At 35.5% G+C, this 22,445-nt stretch overlaps 1 protein-coding gene across 24 annotated transcripts in view; it reads right to left on the bottom strand.

Annotated features, from left to right (window-relative positions):
• Positions 1-22,445, bottom strand: part of LOC120428611 (potassium voltage-gated channel subfamily KQT member 1) — a 404,586-nt gene that overhangs the window by 11,265 nt on the left and 370,876 nt on the right. For 23 of the 24 annotated variants that reach the window (XM_052710652.1, XM_052710651.1, XM_052710662.1 and 20 more), the window contains 4 exons: positions 21,605-21,701; positions 21,310-21,504; positions 21,057-21,208; positions 14,979-15,172 (listed from right to left, as the gene is read on the bottom strand). In XM_052710652.1, the coding sequence (XP_052566612.1) occupies positions 14,979-15,172; positions 21,057-21,208; positions 21,310-21,504; positions 21,605-21,701 (638 nt within the window). Of the gene's footprint in view, positions 1-9,419; positions 9,929-14,978; positions 15,173-21,056; positions 21,209-21,309; positions 21,505-21,604; positions 21,702-22,445 lie in introns of those variants that run through there. The other variant, XM_052710673.1, reaches the window with a different exon arrangement.

The raw sequence follows: 22,445 nt of genomic DNA, 5'->3' as shown, positions 1-22,445 counted from the left end.
TTCAGATTGCTGTATCGTGCTCGAACGGGTAGTAAAACTTTTAACATTATTTTTTCAAACACAACTAAACTTCTCTCAGATTTCGGTCATTCGTTTTTTTTTGTATTTTTAAATCTGGCTGAAACTTTTCTGGTGCCTTCGGTATGCCCAAAGAAGCCATTTTGCATCATTAGTTTGTCCATATAATTTTCCATACAAATTTGGCAGCTGTCCATACAAAAATGATATACGAAAATTAAAAAATCTGTATCTTTTGAAGGAATTTTCTGATCGATTTGGTGTCTTCAGCAAAGTTGTAGGTGATACGGATTTCACTGGAAAAAAATGATACACGGTTAAATTTTTTTTGGTGATTTTTAACTTAACTTTTTGTCACTAAAACTTGATTTGAAAAAAAACACTATTTTTATTTTTTGATATGTTTTAGGGGACAAAAAATGCCAACTTTTCAGAAATTTCCAGGTTGTGCGAAAAATCTTTGACCGAGTTATGAATTTTCGAATCAATACAGATGTTTTCAAAAAATCGAAATATTGGTCGCAAAAATTTTTCAACATCATTTTTCGATGCAAGGGCCAAACATTCAATCTTAAGCCCTTTTAAAGTGTTGGTCTTGATTTAAAAAAATGAAAATATTGTTTTCGAAAAGATCGGAAAATTTTACGAAAGTTTCATATTTTAACAATGTAAATCGGACCATTAGTTGCTGAGATATCGACGTTAGAAAATGGTGGGTTGTTTGGGTGAGACATCATCAACATCAACATCAATTTTCCTGTTTTTTAACACTTGCATGGCAATATCTCAGCAATTTAAGATCGTATCAACAAAGTTCAAAAAAGCAAAATATAGAGATTTTTCTCAGCTTTTCAAAAATATTTTTTTCGATAGTGGGCAAACATGTGCACTAATTTAAACAAATGGAAAACTGCGACTATTTTCAAAAAAGTTACCTAAAAATGGCCTTAACTTGGAAACGGTGCACTTTATGAAAATTTCACTAAAGTACTATTTGATTGCAAATTTGATTTTTAATCGAAAAATGAAGTTGAAAAATTTTTGCGACCAATATTTCGATTTTTTGAAAAAATCAGTATTGATTCAAAAAATCATAACGCGGTCAATTATTTTTGCACAACCTGGAAATTTCTGAAAAGTTGGCATTTTATGTCCCCTAAAACATATCAAAAAATAAAAATAGAGTTTTTTTTGCAAATCAAGTTTTAGTGACAAAAAGTTAAATAAAAAATCACCACTTTTTTACCGTGTATCATTTTTATTCAGTGCAGTCCTTATCCATACCTACAACTTTGCCAAAGACACCAAATCGATCAAAAAATTCACAGATTTTTGAATTTTCATGCATCATTTTTGTATGGGCAGCTGCCAAATTTATATGGAAATTTATATGGACAAACTAATGATGCAAAATGGCTTCTTTGGGCATATCGAAGGCACCAAAAAAGTTTCAGCCGGATTAAAAAATACAAAAATTAAAATTCAAAAATAAAGCTCGATTTCGTAGAGAATGCGAAAACGGCAAGCTGAAAAAAAAACGCAAGGCAAGTTTGTCCCACACATAAGGCTACGTGAAAAGTTTTTGCTTAAAATTGGATATCCTCCTGATTTCTAGAATAAAGAACTGGATAATTTGGGCTTTTCTTAAAGAGCACGCGATTTTGGACCAAGCTGCATCAATAACTCAAAAGTGTGAATCTGCTATTTTGTCACACGTCGCTTTTTGGCGTTCCAACAAAAACTTGTTTTCATTTTTGACGTTTAATGTAAAGGATTACAAACACATTTTGTTTGTAGTCGGGCATGTACGTGTGACAAAACGTCATCTGATTAAATTCCTTTTGGCAGTTGTCGCATTTGCAACAAGTTGCAGGGTGTGTCAAGATAGCACGATAAGATCGAAACTTCTTTTATATGAAGAGTGACAACAATGCACAGAGTTTTTCTGGTTTTTGTTGAATATCTCAGGATTGAAATCGAATTTTGGGGGTCAAAATTCGAGGCATTGAAAGCTGCCAAAATGGCGTCCTTAACTCAATTTTGCCTTAAATTGTCGACGATGATTTCTTGCACATGTTTATGCCTGTCATCTTTGTAAACTTCATAAACGATTAAATTTGCACCGTCAACTTCCTGCTCGCAAAGCTTTCCATAACTTGTGCGCAGTCATCTAATGCGTTTCCCCCGAAAATAACACACAAAGCCGGTCCTTCCTTCAAAACCAGGTGTATTTGCCTGAAAAGTGTTCCCCGGAGAGTTTTCTGCTAAAAGCACGCTTCGCCGCGTGTAGGATCATAAAATGTGTAATGCTTAGATGTATAACTTGGGTGTGAATGTTTACGTGTGTGTGTGTTTGTGATGACCTTACATACTCTGTTTGTTGGAGGTGACACACTAAAGGAGGTCCAGTTTAGTTGTAGAAAATATGTTCTCGTACATACACACAGACTCACACTTTAAAACATTGAATAAAAATAAAAACCAAGAACGTATCGTCGAGCAGGGGAAAAGTGTGTTGAGCTGGTGAATGCAAATTACACACACGCACAAACACACAACGACATACACAGAGTTTTTTTGTGTGTGGAAAAACTTGCTTAGCATCATCTAACTACACACTGAATTTGTTTGAACGCAGCTCATGAAAGGTAAAAAGGAAGAGAAGAGCCCTTCTTGAGTGGAGTTCAGTAAGGGCTCGAAAAAAGAAATAAAAAGCTTTTTTGCAAGACAGGAAGAGAGGAAGGTAAACATCGATATCATCACATCACATTTACATCAACTTATTACGCAGGCACAGGCAACATTACCGGCAAGAAGAAGCAGAACAAGAAAATGTAGAATAAAGGAAAAGAAAAAAAGGAAAATAAATTGTCAAGTAAAGTAGCAGAGCGGAAGTGGAGAAGAGATTCAAAAGTTTAAAAAAGAAAAGCGAATGGAAAGTTTGAGGGGATGACATGATGAAAGGTTAAGGTTGACAGTAGAATGGGTGGTGGTGGGTGTGAGGAGCGATTATTTTGTTCGCTGTCTTTCGACCGTTGGGGCAGATTCATATTGGAGTAGAAACATGAGGAAGATTTGTGTTGTATGCATACCAAGAGCATAAAATGAAGAAACGAACGAGACCAGATGTTTTGTTCCGAGTAGTTTAATGTATTACTGTCAGCAGGGGTGAGTATGAGCCAATGTAGTTGTTTTTTTAAAATGATTTTGTTAATATCTTAAAATATAGAAAATGAAATTTAAACTTTTTCTAATTCTTTGTTTTTTGGATACATTTCGACGTCGAAATTTCAAATAGCGCTATTATGACAAAATGTACCGTAAACCGGGAAGATATTGACAGGATTTCAGTTTTTGAATATAATTTCAACTGATAAGGTTTTATCTTATGATTTAGACCAAAGTTAAAAAAATATTATAATTTTTATGAAGTGTTACAATTTTCAAAATACTTGTTCTGGGAAATATGTGGCTCTTTTGCCATTTTTAACACAACAACAAAAAATTTGATCACATTTCTAGAGACTTAAAATTACTTTAATCTTAAATTAAATTAAGAGCGAGTTTTTTGCCAATGTGAAACAAGTCGTATAGAGGTGCTCCGATTTGGATGAAACTTTCAGCGTTTGTTAGACTATACATGAGATGAAGATGGGTTAACAGACTTTGATTTTTGAGGTATTAAAAACATTGAGCAGTTCTCTAGGATTTCGGTCATTCGATTTTTTTTGTATTTTTTAATCCGACTGAAACTTTTTTGGTGCCTTCGGTATGCCCAAAGAAGCCATTTTGCATCATTAGTTTGTCCATATAATTTTCCATACAAATTTGGCAGCTGTCCATACAAAAATGATGTATGAAAATTCAAAAATCTGTATCTTTTGAAGGAATTTTTTGATCGATTTGGTGTCTTCGGCAAAGTTGTAGGTATGGATACGGACTACACTAGAAAAAAAAAATACACGGTAAAAAAAATTTGGTGATTTTTTTATTTAACTTTTTGTCACTAAAACTTGATTTACAAAAAAACACTATTTTTATTTTTTTTTATTTTTTGATATGTTTTAGAGGACATAAAATGCCAACTTTTCAGAAATTTCCAGGTTGTGCAAAAAATCATTGACCGAGTTATGAATTTTTTAATCAATACTGATTTTTTCAAAAAATCGAAATTTTGGTCGTAAAAATTTTTCAACTTCATTTTTCGATGTAAAATTAAATTTGCAATCAAAAAGTACTTTAGTGAAATTTTGATAAAGTGCACCGTTTTCAAGTTATAGCCATATTTAAGTGACTTTTTTGAAAATAGTCGCAGTTTTTCATTTTTTAAAATTAGTGCACATGTTTGCCCAGTTCTGAAAAAAATATTTTTGAAAAGCTGAGAAAATTCTCTATATTTTGCTTATTCGGACTTTGTTGATACGACCTTTAGTTGCTGAGATATTGCAATGCAAAGGTTTAAAAACAGGAAAATTGATGATTTCTAAGTCTCACCCAAACAACCCACCATTTTCTATCGTCAATATCTTAGCAACTAATGGTCCGATTTTCAATGTTAATATATGAAACATTTGTGAAATTTTCCGATCTTTTCGAAAAAAATATTTTCAAAATTTTCAAATCAAGACTAACATTTCAAAAAGGCCAAACATTCAATATTACGCCCTTTTAAAATGTTAGTCTTGATTTGAAAATTTTGAAAATATTTTTTTCGAAAAGATCGGAAAATTTCACAATTGTTTCATATATTAACATTGAAAATCGGACAATTAGTTGCTGAGATATTGACGATAGAAAATGGTGGGTTGTTTGGGTGAAACTTAGAAAACATCAATTTTCCTGTTTTTAAACCTTTGCATTGCAATATCTCAGCAACTAAAGGTCGTATCAACAAAGTCCGAATAAGCAAAATATAGAGAATTTTCTCAGCTTTTCAAAAATATTTTTTTCAAAACTGGGCAAACATGTGCACTAATTTAAAAAATAAAAAAACTGCGACTATTTTCAAAAAAGTCACTTAAATATGGCTATAACATGAAAACGGTGCACTTTATCAAAATTTCACTAAAGTACTTTTTGATTGCAAATTTGATTTTACATCGAAAAATGAAGTTGAAAAATTTTACGACCAAAATTTCGATTTTTTGAAAAAATCAGTATTGATTAAAAAATTCATAACTCGGTCAATGATTTTTTGCACAACCTGGAAATTTCTGAAAAGTTGGCATTTTATGTCCTCTAAAACATATCAAAAAATAAAAAAAATTAAAAATAGTGTTTTTTTGTAAATCAAGTTTTAGTGATAAAAAGTTAAATAAAAAAATCACCAAATTTTTTTTACCGTGTATTATTTTTTTCCAGTGTAGTCCGTATCCATACCTACAACTTTGCCGAAGACACCAAATCGATCAAAAAATTCCTTCAAAAGATACAGATTTTTGAATTTTCATACATCATTTTTGTATGGACAGCTGCCAAATTTGTATGGAAAATTATATGGACAAACTAATGATGCAAAATGGCTTCTTTGGGCATACCGAAGGCACCAAAAAAGTTTCAGTCGGATTAAAAAATACAAAAATTAAAATTGAAGAAAAAAGACCGATTTCGTAGAGAATTGCTCCATTAAAAATCTTAAAATTGTTCGCATTTGCGTTAGACTTCATCAATTCCAATTTCGCGAGGATTCCGAATATGCCGAAATTGAGACCAAAAAGTGCCGTCTTTTTGGCCTATAGGGCAAAAACTAATGTTGTGAGATATTTGTTATAGATAAACTGCGATTGGCCAAAAAGTTAATTCCGTAGGCTCTTTTGCTCTTTTTCTAATAGTCCATGAAATTTCAGAACTTTTGACCGATAGGAGTAAGGGTGTTGGAGGCTATTGCAAAAAAGATATTGAGCAATTCCATCTCAAATTAGGATTTTTTTCTGGTACTTTTGTACCCGACCCTCTCCGATTTCAATGAAACTTTGTAGATATGTTATCCTAGGCCTATATAAGCCATTTTTGAGTATATTGAGCCAATTGTACTCGAAAATGACATTTGAGAAGGGCGTAAGTTATTTTGATATTTTTGTATTCTGTACTAATTTAAAAATGACTGTATCTCGAAGCCGTTGCATCGTAACAAAAATTGGACAAAGACAAACTTGTAGGAAATTGGACGGGTTTTCTCAAAAAAATACACTGAAAGAAAAAACACGCCACTTCGATAAGATTTTTAAATTTTTATGCTTAAAAGTTAAATTTTAAGGTGAAGTCACGTTTTTTTTTCGTTCAAGATTTTTGAGGAAATAGCCTTAAATGTATCAAAAAGACTCACGAAAAATGCAGGATGGTATGCTGCCCATAATTGAAAATTCGGCTATTATGCCAAATCAAGTATTCCGAGAAAAACGCGTTTTAGTGTTTGTCACAAAATCTCCGTCAAGGTATTTTCCCATAAGAGTGGCATATTAGCCATTTGGTTTTTCGCATCGGCAGCCAAATCTAAACACTATTTCAGTGAAATTCAAGTTCAGTATGTCTCTCCTAAAAAAATACAAAAATCATTTACTAAAACTGTTTTTTTTTGAAAAGTGGTCTAAACGTCAAAATTTTCAAAAACTGATAGTGGGAATCGATTTTCCAGACAATTTTACATAAAAGTCTCCATATTGACCATTGTCCTAAGTCCAATCCTTGCGAAGTTACAACGGTTTTAAAAATAAATATGTTGAAATAACCGACAATAACAGACTTGATTTTTCAGTCTCGAAAATATTTTTACCGGAAAGCTCGTCCAAATTCCCATAAGTTTGCCTTTGACAGCTTTTCAATTTAACTCGTTTTAATATTTACGTAAGATGATTTACTATCCAGATTTCTAACACACTGAAAAAAATATTCTGTTCTCAGTTATGAGCAATGTAATTAAGGTTATATCTGTAAGCCCATGCATCCAATTGAAAAGCTGTCAAAGGCAAACTTATGGAAAATTGGACGAGCTTTCCGGTAAAAATGTTTTCGAGACTGAAAAATCAAGTCTGTCATATAGAAAATGCCAAAAACCGCAAAAAAGCGGTTATTTCAACATATTTTATTTTTAAAACCGCTGTAACTTTGCAAGGATTGGACTTAGGACAATGGTCAATATGGAAACTTTTATATAAAATTGTATGGAAAATCGATTTCCACCATCGGTTTTGAAAATGTTGACGTTTAGACCACTATTCAAAAAAAAAAAACAGTTTTATTTTTGTATTTTTTTAGGAGAGACCTACCATCCTGCATTTTTCGTGAGTCTCTTTGATACATTTTAGACTATTTCCTCAAAAATCTTGAACGAAAAAAAATCGTCACTTCACCTTAAAATTTAACTTTTAAGCATAAAAATTAAAAAAATCCATAGAAGTGGCGTGTATTTTTCCTTCAGTGTATTTTTTTCAGAAAGCCCGTCCAATTTCCTACAAGTTAGTCTTTGACCACCTTTTGTTACGATGCAACGGCTTCGAGATACAGTAATTTTTAAATTACAGAATACAAAAATATCTAAATAACTTACACCCTTCTCAAATGTCATTTTCGAGTACAATTGGCTCCATATACACAAAAATGGCTTATATAGGCCTGAGATAACATGTCTACAAAGTTTCATTGAAATCGGAGAGGGTCGGGTACAAAAGAATCAGAAAAATTCCTGATTTGCGATAGAATTGCTCTATTAAGGTTTTAAAAAAATCAATTTTAAACGGTAATTTGGAAAAGCTATGAGAAAAATTCGAACCAATCCTGGATGTTTATGGCACATTTTGAAGGGCTTCAAATGACGTTTCGAATGCAACTAAAAGAGTTGGAATTTATCAAATTTTACGCAAATGCGAGCAATTTTAAGATTTTTTGGACCTTAAACTTCATAGTTCGTTTTACCCCACTTCCCTTTGTCGTAGAGGGCTCATATTTGGGATGAGTTCATCTCATGTATAGCCAAACAAACGCTGAAAGTTTCATCCAAATCGGTGCACCTCGATACGACCTCTAGAACAAACCGATCAAAATTTACAAATACTGCCTCTTAAATTAAGTTGTAAAAATTTTGTGAGCACAGCAATTTTTCAGTTCCTTTTGGGGTTCTAACCAATTACCAAGAGTTTGGAAAGGCCTCCTTTGTAACTTGTTGAGATTAAGCATAACAACTTTCTTTCAAAGGGGATTCGATTTCCTTCATTTTAGGCCATTGCAAATTTTAGTTTATTGTTTTGAATCAATTGGTGTCTTCGGCAAATTGTGTGTATTGGTAATGTTACACAAAGACACGTTTTATAGAGTGCTACTAATTTTCTATTCTATTCCAAGTCACGAAATCGCTCAGAAAATCCGTTCTCACAATCCAGATTTTTGAATATTTTAAAAACTTTTTTGTGTGATTTGTATGGACAAACTAATGATGCAATATATCTTCTTTGGTCACATACACACACACACACAATGTTTCATCGAAATCAAAAAAGTACAAAAAAAAAAATGTCAGAAGTTTGAGAGAATTGCTCAATGTGCTGTTATTTTCTCAAGCGACCAAAGATTGTAAAAAGTATAAAAATCTATTTGATTGCAAATTTAGCTGTTTCTAATAAGTTGTGGTAGATCAAAACAAATGCGATTCACATTGTACGGTAAATATCATAAAGAATAGAGGGATTCAAATTTGAACTTTTTGCCGTTTATAACTTACTTTTGATGGTGAAAGAATTTGGCAAGTCATTTTGAAGTTGGTTTTGAAAAATTAAAATAAATGTAAATAAATGTTTTTAAAACAGCCTTAAGTAGGGGGTATTAAAAAACGTTCAAAAAGCAAAAAATGGTCTTAAAAAAGCACTCCGAAAGTGATAAAGAAAACTGTCAGATTTTTGCATCGGATAACAAGTACATAACATAAGAAACACATAAGTTCTCAAACTAACATTAACAATTTGCTGCTTGCTTAAAAATTCTGACCTTAAAAGGTATCTATTTAGATCGTTCACCCTAACACAGAACAATAGACTTTCTCAGCTAAGATTGTGATGGAGATGGATGGAAAACGGTCGGTTGGATTTGGATTTTAAAGAGAGTGAGCAGAGCAAAGACAGAGAGACAGAGAGCGACAGCAGTAGTTAACAGTGTGTAAGTGACCAGAAAATAACGGAAAAAAATACGAATTGCTTGCAACGGATCATGTCTTATTTTTGTTCGAAATCACAACGTTGTTCCCGAATGTGGAATGTGGGGGGTGGTTAAAAGTGTTCAGACTCACTATGCAGTTAAAGAACACGCGGTGACGAGCAGTTTTATGTGCTAATGCTAAACGTTGCTCCCTTTGGGGTGAAAGTGTGTGTGTGCACGCGCGCGCGGGTTAAAGTGGTGTGGCACGAAGATTTTTTTCTCCACTTTTTGAATACAAATTTTCCAGTCGTTTACCACCGGAGGAAAAGCGTTCGCGATGATGGCGGTTCGATTGATTTCGTGCAAAGTTTTATCCTCGATGGGCAAAGTTTTACCTCCGCTTTTTTTTTCTTTCTCGGCCCTTTTTTGGCAGTGCGTATTCTTTGAATTTTCCGCGGAAAGGGGAACGATGGATTTTCCCTCGTAATGGGCATTCTTCAGACGGAGCCCCTTTTTCCGGGCGATCTCACCCAGCTTTACTTTTACGGCGTGGAATCGTTTGGCCAAATATTTTCTCTTCGCATTATCCGATTATGTAAATCTTTCTCGTTTTGGGGTCTTGGATTGGTCAACGGATCGTCCTCATCTTAGGCCATCAAAATCCGCTGCCACCAAAACCGGCTGTGCCCAGTTCGTCGCGGGGACACTTGCCAAAGCAGCAGTAGTTGCGATACCACCGTGAACTGTTAAAGCGATGTCGACGAGGAGTAGTCGTCGTATGAGGCGGCTGTGTTCCGAACCGAGTCAGGTTTTGTGGTTTGCCAGAATGACGACGACGACGACGTGGATTTTCGCGACAGATGGATTAGAGAGCAGTGAATGGATTTATTTTTCCCAAAAGTGACGGTTTTAGTGGTTCATGAATGATGGTGGTGGGCGGTGGGTGGTGGTGAGGAGTAAAAAGAGAGATATAGATAGAGAATCTGGTTAAAAGTTGCGGTGAAATGTTCGCCTCTAGTAAAAAGGAAAGAAAATAAAGCCAAGGAAATGGACCAGAGCTGATGGGGACTGCCGTAGCAAGGAGCGGTAGCGCCACGGAGAATCCCGTCTTTATTCAAAGAATTTCCCGGAGTGCTCGGGAGGTTTATTCAAATATTGGTTAGAGGTAATTTAATTAGGTTTTTTTTATGTTTAAAGAAGCACTGAAGAAACTTATAGAAGCGTTCTACAAGGCAAATAATTTTACATTAGATAGGGAAAGATTGTTGACTCAACAATTAGATTAGAGTAAAAGGATTGGCTGCAGAAATAAAAATATAGTTCTGACTTCTGAGTGATGCGTTTTGGAATGAGAGTTTTCTAACAAAAAGTTTTGTTTGTATGATGTGTTGAGAGTGTGATAGATTTAGTCTGATTGTTATCATTCTATATCGAATTGATAGAAGGTTATTATTAATTTTTATTTGAACTTTTTCTATATTATGTTATGAAACTTCTATTAGTCTCTTTATTGAGATCATATAATTTTAATGCTTCCCGTACAAAGGTTTTATAATGACTACACAGAAAAAAATACTCTAGAAAAATATAATTATAGGGTAAATTCTCGTATGTTTGGCAGGTTAAGCACTCGCTCCTAACTCCATCCAATTTGCTGATTTTCACTATTTAAACAACTAATTTTGCTAAACTTTTGATAGAAACTTGCTTGCTCACTTCTTATTGAGCTATTTATCACTTGAGTTCAGTTGAAAACGCTTTTGATTAGCTTTAATTGAATGTCAAAGTTCTGACCTGCCAACATTAGAGGCACGCTGGAATTAGATGCTGTTCCCCTATATGTTTTAGGCAAAAAAACTGATTGCATAAAATATTCATTGAAATCATATAATTTTCAAAGTTTTAGATGACAAAATGAAAACTTTTTGTGCACGGTTTTAGGTTTTAAAAATGTATTAGGCATTACTTTGCATTATTTCAATAACAAAAGTGATTTTCAAAAATATCACAAATTACCGTGATCGTCGTGAAAAGGCAGAGGCCCAATTTCAATCTATTTTGAGCAACGCTTTAGGTAATTTTGATCGCTTGAAAAAACAGATCTGACTGATTGATCATAAAAATTACAACATATTTTTATCAAGTTTTTTTTGAGTGGTGGATTGCAAAGCTTATCTGACATATATTTTACATTTAAATCAAATGATTAAGGCATTTTTGTCGATGTTTTTTGAAAATCATAATTTTGACGTAAACGCAATTTTTAGCTTCCTTTTTCGGCTAGGACCACCCTAATCGCTAATTGAAACAATATAACTTTGCTGGCCAAGGAACTCCCAAAAAAGTGTCCACATGGTTTATGATCCCCAAGCAAAATTTCAGTCAAATCGTAGCAAATTTTTATTTGGGTCCAGCTGGCTCAACGAGAAATGCCCGTTTTCGTTGTTGAAATTATTGGGATATCAACGCTTATTGGTGAAACCGAAATTTATATTGAAATATTATATATTTGGCCATAATTAATTTTACTGATTTCTCACTAGAAAGGGAGATGAAGACTTTGTTTGAAAATTATTTTGTCAGGAACTTCTATTAAGGAATTATTTTTTGTAGAATTAATACTTATAGAAATGAGAAACACGAAGTTCAAAAGTCTTTTTAAGTTTCTTTGTTTGTGTTTTGTTTGAATAATAAAAAAATAGAATGATGATATGGTTTCACAAACAGAGACACCTATTCAAATACATACAAAAACAAAATAAAATCGTCAGCCTATAATTCGAAACGCCGTCAACAGTGCAGTCTTCTTAGTTAAATGTACAATTAAACAGTGTCGATACACTCAAAACCGTTTTCTAAATATAATTTCTGTACAATGAAACTGTACACATCGATCATAACTGCTAACATCAACTTTGTTTCAAACATTGAACTTATAATTTTAAGTAAAACGTGTATTTTCATGATTGTGTTTGTATTTAAATTTCCGTGTATTTTTACAAATACAAAATAAAAAAAAAACACTCGCCATTGTTTATCTTTGGTTGTCCCCTCAAACGACCGTCTGTATTCGAGAACCGATCCGGGAACTGGTTGGATCAATCAGGTAGTACGTTTCGGGATCTTCGTCTTCGTCCAAGTCTGAGATCATCAGGGTTAACGCAGGGTTAAAAGACGGAGAAATGCTCAGTTATCAACTGGCCAATTATAAAATTGCGGAGCTAGAAGGGCTGTTTGTGTAGTTGTGCGCGCTCGTGCAGCATCTGTGTAATGACATGACTAATAGATGATCTGCAGGGATGCAATTTCCCGCGTTGTGCTTCTAATGCAGACAACGTGGGCTCACAGACAAGCAGCCGTAACTTGTCGTTGCTTTTGAAATAAGTTTTGCTTGTATTCTTGAAATTCTGAACAATTGAAGGGTATGTTTCTATTGAGGAATTTTATTTTAATCGTACAAAATAAGTATTCTTTACAAAAAAGCTTTTTACTTTGTTTCGTCTGCGGTGAACTTGTGAGCAAGCAAGCAATTTTCCAAGTTCATTCGAGTACCGCATCGGCATATCGAAGTGCACTGATGCATTAGATGCGTGTGTAGCTAGATGATGTGTGTATGTGTTTGTGTTTTTTATGCAGTTTTTTTCTTTTTCCTCTGACATCCAGTCGTAATCAAACTAAAAGGGCAGAAAACATCCTGGCAGATCAGAAAAAAGACTCAAACGTACATGAACCTGACTTTTTATGCCTAGACATTATAATAGATAGATACAGAAGCCGGAAAAGAGGAAAAAAAAACAAGAAAAACTTTGCATCAGTGTGTGAGAGTGTGTTCGTATGGAAAATGCCTTCTCTAATAATTGAAAATGTTTCGCGAAAGGGGAAATCGCACGCTCTACCGATAGAGATGATAGATAGTGGAAGGAGAACTTGGAGCAGGACTGTTGTGACTATAGTTTTGCAGAAGCTTATTGCACAGAGCTGGTTATCGAAGGTCAGGGCAAAGAGCACATCGAGAGGGACAGAGATCGAAAGAGAACAAAGAAGAAGAAAATCTACCATCTATAAGGGGGTGCGCTTTGGGTGAGGACGGTGGTTGTTGCAGAGTTTGAAGTGTGGAGGAAGGTTTATTTTTAGACAGAACCAAGGGGAACGCAAAATTCAAGAATAATGGAAAAGTTTGAGTTTGAAGGAGTTATTTATAGATTTTATTTTACAGTTGTTTTAGTTTTTTAAGCGGTAATGTTAAAACCCCTTGAAATCACATGGGAAAGTTTGTCAGCTAAAGATTTTTTGATTGAATATTAAATCGTTATGGAATGTAGTTTCAAATAAACATTGAATTTAATGTTGCCGTTGAAAAATCATAATAAAATATTTTTTTTTAAATTAAAAATCGAAGTGCCATCAACCGAAAACAATTAAAAAAAATCCTGCGTGATAAACCGTTCAAAACTATTTTGACATGTCGTCGTACAACACCAGAAAACGTTTTTTCGCTAAATTTTATTCTGTCAAAACTTTGATTTTTTGGATAATAACGATTGCAAAACAATTGTACTGGTGTATAATGCATTTTGTAGTACTTTTTTCATTGAAACTGTTTTGAAAACCAGCTTGCATGCATGAATTTTTGATGAAAATCGGAGAAGGATTTGTTCTGAATCAATTTGTCACACAACATTTTAAAAATAAGAATTAAACTAAAGAGGAGGGAAACTTGCCTAAAAATGTTATTACTACGTAAAGCTAGGGCAGCAAGCTGTCAGCGCAATGATGTTTGCAAAAGTAATTAATTAGCTAATGTCGACAAGCTTGTGAGCATCGTTTCTCTCTCTACTTTCCACGATGGGTACGATGGGCATAGCTCACATATCAACCTACTCTGTAGAGCCAGAGGTATATGCAAACATGGTCGATGGCTCGAGGCGATGCTCAACTTTCATCTTTGCTGTGCTGCACCCGAACTCAACTGAGTCGACAGAGCACAAAGTATCCACCAAGAGTCACCAACAACCTCCGGTGGGGGAGGGTTGTGCTGACATGTTGATCTTGATTTTTGAATAGCATTTCCATCTTTCTCCAGTTAATTGTGAATAAATATTTAATGTCAACACATGTGTGCTGGCAACACTGCTTCTGCAGCAGCAGATCCTTTGCTGACGGGGAGGATGCTCCCAAGTAAGTAGTCTGAGGGTACAACAGTAAACTTTTCCCATGTGATTTGCCGGAGTGATGTTACACGATGAGTACGACGACGACGATGACAACGGAGCTGATGTTTTGATTCTGGTGGCTGGTCGCGCGTGTTGGGAGGAAAACTTGAGGGAAAATGTTTGTCCGGGGAAGTAGGTGTAATGCGCGCGGTGTTCATGGAGGCTTTCCTTGACAAGCCCACGGTCTCCCTCGAGAGAAGCGCTTTTACTGCAGCATCCGAACGCAGTCACGTGCCGTCAAAGACGCGCCGACTTGGCTGTCTGTGTGTACGTGCGAATTTAATTTTCACACTGGAAAATCGCTTCATTATACACACAATGAAGTGAGCAAACTTGACGACGCTCTGCCGGCAGGGACTTTTGGAAGTGGCGGTAGGGTAGGTTTGGGGTGTATGTGTGTTTTTGGGTGGGAATGAAAATGTACAAGTGCTCGAGGAAAAAAATAAGGAAAACCTTAATCTCTGTCTAAATGTTTGAATGTATGAGGCAAGGTGTGACGAAGGCGTGAAAAAGTTTCCCTTCGGAAAACCCCCGCTCCCAGAAAAGCCTGACGCCCACGCAGTGAGAGGTGTATTCACAAAATATTCACGTTACAATCGTGAAGCAACTGCCGGCAACACTTACTTGAGCTTTCGGTGATGGTTTTCGGGCTGCCCGGCTCGATCTCGATCTCGGTGTCGATGCAGACCGAGGCCAGCTCCTCGATGCCGACGGCGTGGTCCAGCTGGTCCGCGTCGAGGTTGGGCACGACGATCACGACGTCACCGCGGTCACTCGCCGAACCGGTGCTGTTGCCCACGTACTGTGGCGGTATGGAGCTAGTTTGGGAAATTGTAAAAAAATTGATTAGTAACTGAATGACAGAGGATTATCCAATATTGATATTTTGATTATTAATCCTTGAACCTTAATTGTTAAAGCAAAGGCATTGTTTTAATCAGAAATTTTTTTTCAACAAAATTAAAAAAATTAAAGATATAAACTTAAAAATATAGATGTTTACCAATTTTTCTAGCCCAATGCAAAAAAATCAATATGGGATGAAAAATTACATGTTATTTGTATATTTCAGAACTACGGATTTAACTACATCGATCGAACACCATAGTCAAGGCACAAAACCCGAAAATAGCGATGCAAGAAGCAAATCGTGTAACAGGCCAGTTTTTTATGGATCTAGACTAAATCGACCCTCCTGAATCCAAATCTGCCTGTTGATTTTCCCAATTCTCAAAGGGAACCGAGATATTCAAGATGGCGTCCAATATGGCGGCTGAATGGAAAAATCACAATAAAAAGATTTTTAAGTTCAATCAACTACTCAAATTTAACTAAATTGGGGTCGCTGAACTCGAATATGACCCCTAGAACACTCCAAAGTATACAGAAAATGTGCAATCCAAGATGGCGGCCAATATGGCGAAGTAAGAATATTGGAAATGTTTATACAGAAATGTAACAGGCTATCAACAGGTCAAATTTAACTAATTTGGGGTCGCTGAACTCGAATATGACCCCTAGAATACTCCAAAGTACTCAGGGAATGTGCAATCCAAGATGGCGGCCAATATGGCGAAGTAAGAATATTGGAAATGTTTATTCAGAAATGTAACAGGCAATCAACAGGTCAAATTTAACTAATTTGGGGTCGCTGAACTCGAATATGACCCCTAGAATACTCCAAAGTACTCAGGGAATGTGCAACCCAAGATGGCGGCCAATATGGCGAAGCTAGAATATTGGTAATGATTATACAGAAATGTAACAGGCAATCAACAGGTCAAATTTAAATAATTTGGGGTCGCTGAACTCAAATATGATCCCAAGAATACTCCAAAGTACTCAGGGAATGTGCAATCCAAGATGGCGGCCAATATGGCGAAGTAAGAATATTGGAAATGTTTATACAGAAATGTAACAGGCTATCAACAGGTCAAATTTAACTAATTTAGGGTCGCTGAACTCGAATATGACCCCTAGAATACTCCAAAGTACTCAGGGAATGTGCAACCCAAGATGGCGGCCAATATGGCGAAGTTAGAATATTAGAAATGTTTATACAGAAATGTAACAGGCTATCAACAGGTTAAATTTAACTAATTTGGGGTCGCTTAGCTCAAATATGATCCCAAGAATACTCCAAAGTACTCAGGGAATGTGCAATCCAAGATGGCGGCCAATATGGCGAAGTAAGAATATTGGAAATGTTTATACAGAAATGTAACAGGCTATCAACAGGTCAAATTTAACTAATTTGGGGTCGCTGAACTCAAATATGATCCCAAGAATACTCCAAAGTACTCAGGGAATGTGCAATCCAAGATGGCGGCCAATATGGCGAAGTAAGAATATTGGAAATGTTTATACAGAAATGTAACAGGCTATCAACAGGTCAAATTTAATTAATTTGGGGTCGCTTAACTCAAATATGATCCCAAGAATACTCCAAAATACTCAGGGAATGTGCAATCCAAGATGGCGGCCAATATGGCGAAGTAAGAATATTGGAAATGTGTATACAGAAATGTAACAGGCTATCAACAGGTCAAATTTAATTATTTTGGGGTCGCTTAACTCAAATATGATCCCAAAAATACTCCAAAGTACTCAGCGAATGTGCAATCCAAGATGGCGTCCAATATGGCGAAGTTAGAATATTAGAAATGTTTATACAGAAATATAACATGCTATCAACATGTCAAATTTAACTTATATGGGGACGCTGAACTCAAATATGATCCCAAGAATACTCTAAAGTACTCAGGGAATGTGCAATCCAAGATGGCGGCCAATATGGCGAAGTAAGAATATTGGAAATGTTTATACAGAAATGTAACAGGCTATCAACAGGTCAAATTTAATTAATTTGGGGTCGCTTAACTCAAATATGATCCCAAGAATACTCCAAAATACTCAGGGAATGTGCAATCCAAGATGGCGGCCAATATGGCGAAGTAAGAATATTGGAAATGTGTATACAGAAATGTAACAGGCTATCAACAGGTCAAATTTAACTAATTTGGGGTCGCTTAACTCAAATATGATCCCAAAAATACTCCAAAGTACTCAGCGAATGTGCAATCCAAGATGGCGTCCAATATGGCGAAGTTAGAATATTAGAAATGTTTATACAGAAATATAACATGCTATCAACAGGTCAAATTTAACTTATATGGGGACGCTGAACTCAAATATGATCCCAAGAATACTCTAAAGTACTCAGGGAATGTGCAATCCAAGATGGCGGCCAATATGGCGAAGTAAGAATATTGGAAATGTTTATACAGAAATGTAACAGGCTATCAACAGGTCAAATTTAATTATTTTGGGGTCGCTTAACTCAAATATGATCCCAAGAATACTCCAAAGTGCTCAGGGAATGTGCAATTCAAGATGGCGGCCTATATGGCGGAGTTAGAATATTAGAAATGTTTATACAGAAATATAACATGCTATCAACAGGTCAAATTTAACTTATATGGGGACGCTGAACTCAAATATGATCCCAAGAATACTCTTAAGTACTCAGGGAATATGCAATCCAAGATGGCGGCCAATATGGCGAAGTAAGAATATTGGAAATGTTTATACAGAAATGTAACAGGCTATCAACAGGTCAAATTTAACTAATTTGGGGTCGCTGAACTCAAATATGATCCCAAGAATACTCTTAAGTACTCAGGGAATATGCAATCCAAGATGGCGGCCAATATGGCGAAGTAAGAATATTGGAAATGTTTATACAGAAATGTAACAGGCAATCAACAGGTCAAATTTAACTAATTTGGGGTCGCCGAACTCGAATATGATCCTAAAAATACTCCAAAGTACTCAGGGAATGTGCAATCCAAGATGGCGGCCAATATGGCGAAGTAAGAATATTGGAAATGTTTATACAGAAATGTAACAGGCTATCAACAAGTCAAATTTAATTATTTTGGGGTCGCTGAACTCGAATATGACCCCTAGAATACTCCAAAGCACTCAGGGAAACATTTCCAATATTCTAACTTCGCAATATTGGCCGCCATCTTGGATTGCACATTTCCTGAGTACTTTAGAGTATTCTAGGGGTCATATTCGAGTTCAGCAACCCCAAATTAGTTAAAATTGACCTGTTGATTGCCTGTTACATTTCTGTATAAACATTTCCAATATTCTTACTTCGCCATATTGGCCGCCATCTTGGATTGCACATTCCCTGAGTACTTTGGAGTATTCTTGGGATCATATTTGAGTTCAGCGACCCCAAATTAGTTAAATTTGACCTGTTGATAGCCTGTTACATTTCTGTATAAACATTTTAAATATTCTTACTTCGCCGTATTGGCCGCCATATTGGATTGCACATTCCCTGAGTACTTTAGAGTATTTTTGGGATCATATTTGAGTTCAGCGACCCCAAATTAGTTAAATTTGACCTGTTGATTGCCTGTTACATTTCTGAATAAACATTTCCGATACTCTAACTTCGCCATATTGGCCGCCATCTTGGATTGCACATTCCCTGAGTACTTTGGAGTATTTTTGGGATCATATTTGAGTTCAGCGACCCCAAATTAGTTAAATTTGACCTGTTGATTGCCTGTTACATTTCTGAATAAATATTTCCAATATTCTTACTTCACCATATTGGCCGCCATCTTGGATTGCATATTCCCTGAGTACTTTGGAGTATTCTTGGGATCATATTTGAGCTCAGCGACCCCAAATTAGTTAAATTTGACCTGTTGATTGCCTGTTACATTTCTGTATAAACATTACCAATATTCTAGCTTCGCCATATTGGCCGCCATCTTGGGTTGCACATTCCCTGAGTACTTTAGAGTATTCTAGGGGTCATATTCGAGTTCAGCAACCCCAAATTAGTTAAAATTGACCTGTTGATTGCCTGTTACATTTCTGTATAAACATTTCCAATATTCTAACTTCGCCATATTGGCCGCCATCTTGGATTGCACATTCCCTGAGTACTTTGGAGTATTTTTGGGATCATATTTGAGTTCAGCGACCCCAAATTAGTTAAATTTGACCTGTTGATTGCCTGTTACATTTCTGAATAAACATTTCCAATACTCTAACTTCGCCATATTGGCCGCCATCTTGGATTGCACATTCCCTGAGTACTCTGGAGTATTCTTGGGATCATATTTGAGTTCAGCGACCCCAAATTACGAAAAATGAGCACCTTTTTTGATTTCGTGCCTTGACTACCATGCTTCTCCATAGAAATAAAATCTCAATGCCTTTTAGTGGAGACGCATGGCGCTTTAAGTTCAATCAATACGCAGAAATCTGACGAAACATTTTCATTTTCAACATCAACCAATGTTGAGACTTCCTGAAATACCATAAAAATATCTGCTACACTCTCATCGGTCCCTAGGCCTTAAAATTAGTTAAAAAGGTTTAGATCATTCTGCAGTTACATTTATTAAACAAAAAAATTCAAAAAGAGTACACAAAAAATAATCCAAGAAACTGAAACTAAGCTCTGAAATTTTATTTTATTTATTTACATGTTCGTGCAACCGGTTATCGAAATAAAGCACCCAGAAAACGCAAATTTTGAGAAAATATTTTTTCAGGTGTACAGTCATCCCTCATATTCGGAACAGTTTACAGTTCGGCCAACGTTCAAAAAATCATAGGAAATCGATTATTGAACATAATGATTTTTTTCTACCTTCATGTGAAAGCTTGTATTGAGATCTTTCGATTAATGTGTTGACCGACTGTAATTTTTTACGTTTTACTTCAAATTTTCAAAGAAAAACATTGACCCATGAAATCCACAAATTCGGAACACTTTTTTCTTACGGATGTAAACAAACTTTGGTTCACTCCAGGAGTAAACATTTTTTACAAAATAATGACTTCACACACTGAAACCAATGAAACTCAAGCTTAGTAATGTTTTATGAATGGTCTGATAACTTTTTTGTGAAAATATCAGTTAAATTCAGGTGTTCCACAATTGTGGGAGGTACAATAACATCCCACAATTATGGAACAGGCAATTTGGTGGCAGTGTTTTGCTGCTCCGAATAAATTAGTCTTGAAATGCAGTTTGTTGTTTTAAAAGTACTACTTTTACTAGTGAAATAGCAAGAGAATGTAAAAATAAAGACCCTAAAAATAGTAGGGTCACCAGAAAATTATTACAAAAGTGTTCCGAATTTGTGGGTGTTCCGAATATGTGGGATGACAGTACCTACGTTCAAGCTTAACCAAATTGTCTTCTCACTTGTCTTCATTTTTTATGGGACTATATTTTTGCAAATATTCGACTGATTTTTCATGTTCAATTTTTTTTTGAAATTCTGATGTTTTTAATAAACCTTATTTTTATTTTTTTAATAAATTAAAATATTTATGTAAGGTAAAAAAGTGTTAGCTATTTTATAACAATTTCTGTAATTTTTTTTGAGTATTTACATTATTTTTGAATTGACAAAATACCAAGCGGCCAAAATTAATTTTCTCTGCAAAAATAAAACTTGTACAACTATTATTTATTTATGTTCACACAAATAGGGCAAAAAAACGGAAAAAAATCGTTTCAGATTAGTAAAGCACCATAACTTTTTCTTTAAGCTCTTCTGGCAGTTTAATCATGCTCACATTTGAGCTTGGTACATCTCTTTGATCTCGTCCTGAAACGCTCATAGAATTGAACTCAACTTTGACTTTAACACTAACCTTAACGTAACCCGCTTCTTGATCCTATGCCCCAGGTCGGAGAACCCGCGCTGCATCGGTGGACGTCTCTGGTGCTGGACTGGCTCCTCGAATGTTTTCGCGATCGGTGAATTTGGTTCCGAAAATTGTTTATCTATTAAAATAGGTTTTGGCTGGGATGGAAAATAAATAGATTCAGTATTAATTTGGTGCAAAATCTGCAAACAACCAGCGAAAAGCTTTGTCGCTTGCTCCACCCCTGTGAAATACTCACTTTTAACGAACCACTAGAACTACTTGTCACAGATGTGATTACAGCCGCTGCTCCGCCCCCTTTCGGTGGCAACGATGGAAGGTTTGGATTGTTGGAATGTGATGAGTCAGGATGGAGTGGAAGTGATAAAAGGCGCTTCCGATCCTGCATGTATAACTCTATAAACGTGTCTACCTTTGTCTCTATGTCGTCAACCTGTGGTTTTAGGTGTCGGGGAAAGGGAGAAGAAACATTTCCATTGGAAATTGAATTAATTTTCCACTCGATTTGAGATTTTACACCTCAATCAACTTACTTGTCTTTCAATTTTCACTACCCGAGAAGCTAAACTAATTTTCGATGCATACACATCTTTTGATTTGGATCCTTGTTTGCCAAGAATTTGGTCTAACCTAAATTGGGGAATCAGCAGAGAAAAACAGTCCAAAATGGAAATGATAAAAAAGAAAAATAAAACAGAAAGAAAACATTAGTATTCTGTTGTCGTCTGTTAAAGTGGAACACACACACAGTCAAACACTGTGTGTGTGGCGGCTATTATGCTGTTAGAATTTGATTCAATTATATTATACCAGGGGAGAGAGAAACAGACGGAGAGAAAGTGTGCCACAAAGCGAAACAAAAAAGCCATAAACATAATTGAAAAACTTCAAACAGATTACTTTCGCTTTTCGTCGGGGTGGTCGCAGGGTGAGGAGGGCGGTTATTGAGATTGCCTTTTTTTCGCCATCAAATGCACAAATACAAACGAGTGCAGAGTAGTGGTTCGTTAGTGTTTGCTGAAGCAGCTACACAAAAAATGCAGTGAGCGAACGCGAACAAAAAAATGTATCATATTTGTCTTCTCTGAGTCGTGTCTGGGAAAAGTTTTCCACTTTTCGTGCACTTTTCGTGCAGATAATTGAATTCGCAGCTTTGCATGATTTACGGTGCGAGCTGGTTGTGGTTTTTTGACTTATGCTTTCTAAGCTGAGTATTTGCGAGGGCTTTGTCGGTGCTTTTTTCGGTACAATACCAAACTGCATTGTCTGAATAAATTATTTAGGAGAAGAATGTTAGTTTCTTTTTGATGATTTTGTTTTTTTAATTATGCAAGCAATTAATTTTTTCGTTGTTTTACACATACATTTCTTGAA

This window comes from Culex pipiens, chromosome 3, assembly GCF_016801865.2.
Source record: "Culex pipiens pallens isolate TS chromosome 3, TS_CPP_V2, whole genome shotgun sequence".
Classification (NCBI taxonomy): domain Eukaryota; kingdom Metazoa; phylum Arthropoda; class Insecta; order Diptera; family Culicidae; genus Culex; species Culex pipiens.
Note: the sequence above shows the minus strand (reverse complement) of the source record. Positions and strands in the feature narration are given on the sequence as shown.